The sequence below is a fragment of the Triticum urartu genome, chromosome 2A (assembly GCF_056163025.1).
Source record: "Triticum urartu cultivar PI428250 chromosome 2A, HENAU_Tu73, whole genome shotgun sequence".
NCBI lineage: Eukaryota > Viridiplantae > Streptophyta > Magnoliopsida > Poales > Poaceae > Triticum > Triticum urartu.
The window spans coordinates 756751523-756756399 of record NC_141874.1 but is presented as its reverse complement, the minus strand read 5'-3'; the positions used below and the strand labels follow the sequence as shown (position 1 = coordinate 756756399).

At 48.4% G+C, this 4877-nt stretch overlaps 1 protein-coding gene across 1 annotated transcript; it reads left to right on the top strand.

Annotated features, from left to right (window-relative positions):
- The first annotated feature begins 2032 nt into the window (after positions 1-2032).
- On the top strand, positions 2033-3206 carry LOC125534558 (vacuolar iron transporter homolog 5). Its single transcript, XM_048697752.2, has one exon. The coding sequence runs from the start codon at positions 2131-2133 to the stop codon at positions 2761-2763; it is 633 nt and encodes a 210-aa protein (XP_048553709.1). The 5' UTR covers positions 2033-2130; the 3' UTR covers positions 2764-3206.
- Positions 3207-4877: the final 1671 nt, after the last annotated feature.

Here is a 4877-nt window from a genome sequence, read left to right as displayed (position 1 = left end):
CGGAGTATAGACATGGCGCTCCGATCCATGATTCGCGATATGTTTGGTTCTTTGACAAGCAAAGAGACAACAGAGTAATAATTTAGTTAAATGATGATCGCCCTTTTTGAACTGGCAAGATGTGGGGTATAAACGTGGCGTTTCGATCGATTCGTGATTATATTTGATTCTTTGATGACAAGCAAAGACACATCACAGAGTAAATGGCTACCCGGCTACCTATAGCTAGATGCCAATGCCATTGCAAATCAAGCACAGAAAGACAGAGATGCTTGTTGAGTTGCTCCTCCTTTCATTTCTGTCTTGTGTTACGTGGTGCACGCAGCTCCATCTCCAAAGTGTTTTTTAGTAAGTGATTTGCAGCTCAGAGCCTGAGATGATACGGTTCCATCATGATAAGGAGAATCAGCTACGTCACGGCAGGTACGTTGGCTGGCTAGCTCGCTTTACACAAGAAAAAACACACTTGCTATATATAGCCGGCCACATGAAAACATGTCCATGGCTAGCTAGCGACAACATCTATCCCATCATGAAAATAAATGCCACTCAGCCACTTCGATCGGTTGCAACTATATGTGTAGCTTTTCTCCCATATAAACGAAAACTGCAAGTGGAAATTTTCAACTAAATAAAGTTTGCAGCTTTTCTTTGTCCACATAATTGTTTTTTTAGAAACATAGTATAAAAGTAGACGCTCACCTACACGCACACACACTCATTCTTATGAACACACACATGCACTTCCTACCCCTATAAACAACTCCGAGCGACTAAGCCGACATACATAAGAATGACGAGGTCGCCACAAATGCCTCATGGTTGACGGGCACGCCATACCGTTGAAAGAATAGCGTCAGACGACCTAAAATAAATCCATAAAATGTGCGAGAGCACCTGTGGCAAGTCTAAAAACTTGAACCTGAATAGGACGGTTCCATCGCAACGAACCTAACCAACTAACATCTAAGTTGTGCTTGAATAGCATATAGTACTAATTGATCTTTTTGGTTGTATGCCTGGTCGAGGCCCGAGGTAACGAGAGCTTCCATTTTCTATAGAAAAACTAACAATTGTTTGCAATTAAAATTGTATAGCTTTTCTTTTGTCTATGTACTCCAGTATTTTAGTTATTGAACAACATGCATAACTGCTGAACAACTTTGATGTTGGTGTGTTAAGACATGTACTGGATGGATGATACGCTCTTTCTATGTGTTTCAGCCCCCTTTTCAGGAAACAAACGCATTGCTTGCAAATATATTCACGATCATCATCACCATTTCAATGAACACTTACGTACTAGACACAAAACAGGCAGTGAGTAGTGACATATACATCTGCTTGCACTGCCAGAAAGCTAGCTGCCAGCCCACTGTGTCAGCACAAATTTGTCAAACAGGAAAACAGCTAGCTCCCCGTAACAGGAACAGGAACTCTAAAAGTCTGAGCTCCCTAGCTAGATTTCCTACGCATATGCATGCCGGCAATAATACTGATCGATACATGTGCAAGGAAAATCCAAAGGCTGATCGACGTGCCATGTTCATGCATCATGGAACGGGCACACATGTTCCCTTGTCGATCCACTACGGAGTGAACTCGCCAATCTCCTGAAAAATTAGACTGGTATATCGGACGTTGATCTAACCATGCATATCAGCGCATATGTTGCACCACAAGACCTAAATAATTAAGCTGTCGTTGTATGATCGATGTACACTCAGCAAGCACCATGGAATTTGGAATGGATGGGTTAATAATCTAGGTCTAGGTGTGTGGTCGATCGTGGTGGCCACGCGCGCCCGCCCAACACCGGATGTCAAAAGAGAGGAAAAGATAGAGAGAGAGGGGGCCGTGTCAATGGCATGGCGGCATGTACGCACTAGCCACACAGTCCCGGAGCGGCATGAAAGCTGGGAACCTCAGCACTAATGGGAGAAAAAGGTAGGGGGAGAGCGGCATGCCCACACGCAACACCCTCCACACCTGATCGACCAGAGCTCCCCTATAAAGCACGCCACCGGAGCGTGTGTCCTCCACACTACTGCCTGCTTGCTACCTGCCTCCCACCACTGCCACCACCCCCAACCATCTCAACTCCGTCTCACTCTCGATCACTTGCCAGCCATGGCCGTGAACGACACCAAGCTGGCCGACGCCGAGAACCCGGGCGCGATGTGCCGCGGCGGCGGCGGCGGCATCGACTCCGACTCCGACGTGGACTTCGCGGGCCGCGCCAACTGGCTGCGCGCGGCGGTGCTGGGCGCCAACGACGGGCTGGTGTCCACCGCGTCGCTGATGCTGGGCGTGGGCGCGGTGAAGCACGAGGTGCGGGCCATGGTGATCTCCGGGTTCGCGGGCCTGCTGGCGGGGGCCTGCAGCATGGCCATCGGGGAGTTCGTGTCCGTCTGCTCCCAGCGCGACGTGGAGATCGCGCAGCTCGACCGCGACGGCAAGCGCGGCGGCGACGAGGAGAGGGCGCTGCCCAGCCCCGTCCAGGCCGCGGCGGCCTCGGCCCTCGCCTTCTCCGTCGGCGCCCTCCTGCCGCTGCTGGCGGCGGGCTTCATCGTCGGGTACAAGCTGCGGGTGGCCGTGGTGGTGGCCGTGGCGACGCTGGCGCTGGCGGCGTTCGGGGTCGTCGGCGCCGTGCTGGGGAGGGCGCCCGTGGTGAGGTCCTCCGCCCGGGTCGTCGTCGGCGGGCTGGCCGCCATGGGGCTCACCTTCGGCCTCATGCGGCTCTTCCGGGCCAGCGGCATATGACGTGCGATCGGTGGACGAGGTTTTTTTGTTGCCGTCATCGATCGTCGTCTCGTCCATGCTTTCCTCGTGATCCTACCTACGTACGTGGTGCCAACGCCTTCTTCCCCGGCCGGCTGATGGCCTGACGTCCGCGCATGGAATGTGCATGCCCGGCCGTGCGTCTCTTCCCTAGTTAATTCTCTGCTGCTGCTGCTGCTGCTGCTCTCTCTCTCTCTTTCCCTCTCTCTCTCTACTGCTATTACTAGTCTTTGCATGCATGCATGCCATGGCTGCCTGCTGCATGCATGCAGTCTAGCTCCATCGGCTCTGCGATGCATGCTATAGTATTTTTACTTGCACCATGTAACGTTACTAGTAGTGATTGCCTGATTGGGAGGTGGAAGAAGGTGACAAGGTTGTTGCAAGAAAGGCAAGCTATATATATATAAGCTAATTAATTTGAATTTCCCATGCAAGTCAAGCTGCATACATATTTTCATTGTTCAAGTAATCTTGAATGATTAATTAGCCATATATATCTGAGAAGTTGAGAACAATATTAGCAGTGTGGCAGTGCACACAAAGAATCAGGTTGTTGCATCAAGGCAACTTCTACATATGTTACTCCCTCCGTCCCACAATGTAAGAACGTGTTTTTCAGTGGAAAAACATTTTTACATTATGAGACGGAGGGAGTACTGATTAATTTGAGTTTTCTCTTGCAAGTCAAGCTAGTCATGCATGTATGGTAAGCTTGATAAACTAGCCATGTCTTGAGACCCGAGAGGCAGTATAAGTAGCAACGTGACAGTGAAGAGAGAGAGAATCACGAGTCGACTCGATCGCTGGGAGTGAGTCACTCCACACCACACCACACCACACCGTAGACATAGATATGATCGATGCAGCGTTGTCAACTTAAAAGCATACATATAATTCGCAATTTGCCACACAGCTACCTAGCTAGAGCTAAGATATTATTTCAAGCTTCTTGTCCATCTCCCTTTTTTTCTGGACGTCCACTAAGTCGGGTCCGAACTTAACACAAAGACACGCACAAGTGGCGAGGTCGCAACTTTTGGAGGGCGTCAACGTCGCCGCATATAACAGAAACCGCACCCCCTTCAACTACTTAATTTTTTGGGCTAAAACTTCAATACAAACCATGCGAAGTGAATGCTAAACTATATCAAAAACAATACAAGACAATTTTGACCCTTAGCCCTGTTTGATAGCAAAGTAACTCTATTGGAAAACCCAAAGTATTTGAAAACTACAGTATTTTAACCTATATATAGGCACAAGATACCACAGTTTTGACATACAAAAGTTTTCTAGAGTACTGAGAATACTGCAAACATGTTTGGCTATTGCTTACAAATTAGCAACTATTCACAGTTGCAAACACGCATGCACGTGTCAATCTCCCTAGTCGTTGCACATTTGGACAACCAACGAACAGCCCCATACATGAACTTGAACCGCCATGCACAAAGCCAGCTTACCAAAAGCGGAGACAGTTGAACTACCAGGAGCGAAGCTGCTGGCTGCACGTAACACTCGGCCATATTCAGCGTGGCCGTCGAGGGTCACCACGGGAAAGTCCACGGCGGCGCCGACGACGCACCATGCAGCGAAGCTGAATTGAGGGGATCGAGTTGTGCCACTTGGGAACAAGGAAGCAAACGTGCCCGTTTTCTCACCGTGCTCAGTTTAAAAAAAGAAGGTCTGGGGTTCTTTTTATTATGCAGAGAAAATATTGTGGTTTGGCAACTCTAGTATTAAAACTACAGTTTTTAGACGGAGCCAAACAGTCTGCTGTAAATAAAACTACAGTAATATGAATAACTATAGTATTATTAGAATACTATAAAAATACTTTGCTACCAAATGGGTGTAAATTTTCCCTACTTTTTCCGGAATTTTGATATATTCATCACTGTCAAGGCACTACAAAAAATACCAAAAGTAACAAAAATTATATCCAGGTACGTAGACCACCTATTAACGACTACACACTGGAGTGGGCCGAAGGTACAACTGGAATTACACCCTACGCCGTAACGCCGAGTGCCAGAAATACTCGGCAAATGGCCAAATGCACTCGACAAAGTCTTTGCCGAGAATTGTTCTCG

What these genes read in the sequence shown, in the direction of transcription:
- LOC125534558 (XM_048697752.2), top strand. Translation starts at nt 2,131, where the DNA reads ATGGCCGTGAACGACACCAAGCTGGCCGACGCCGAGAACCCGGGCGCG.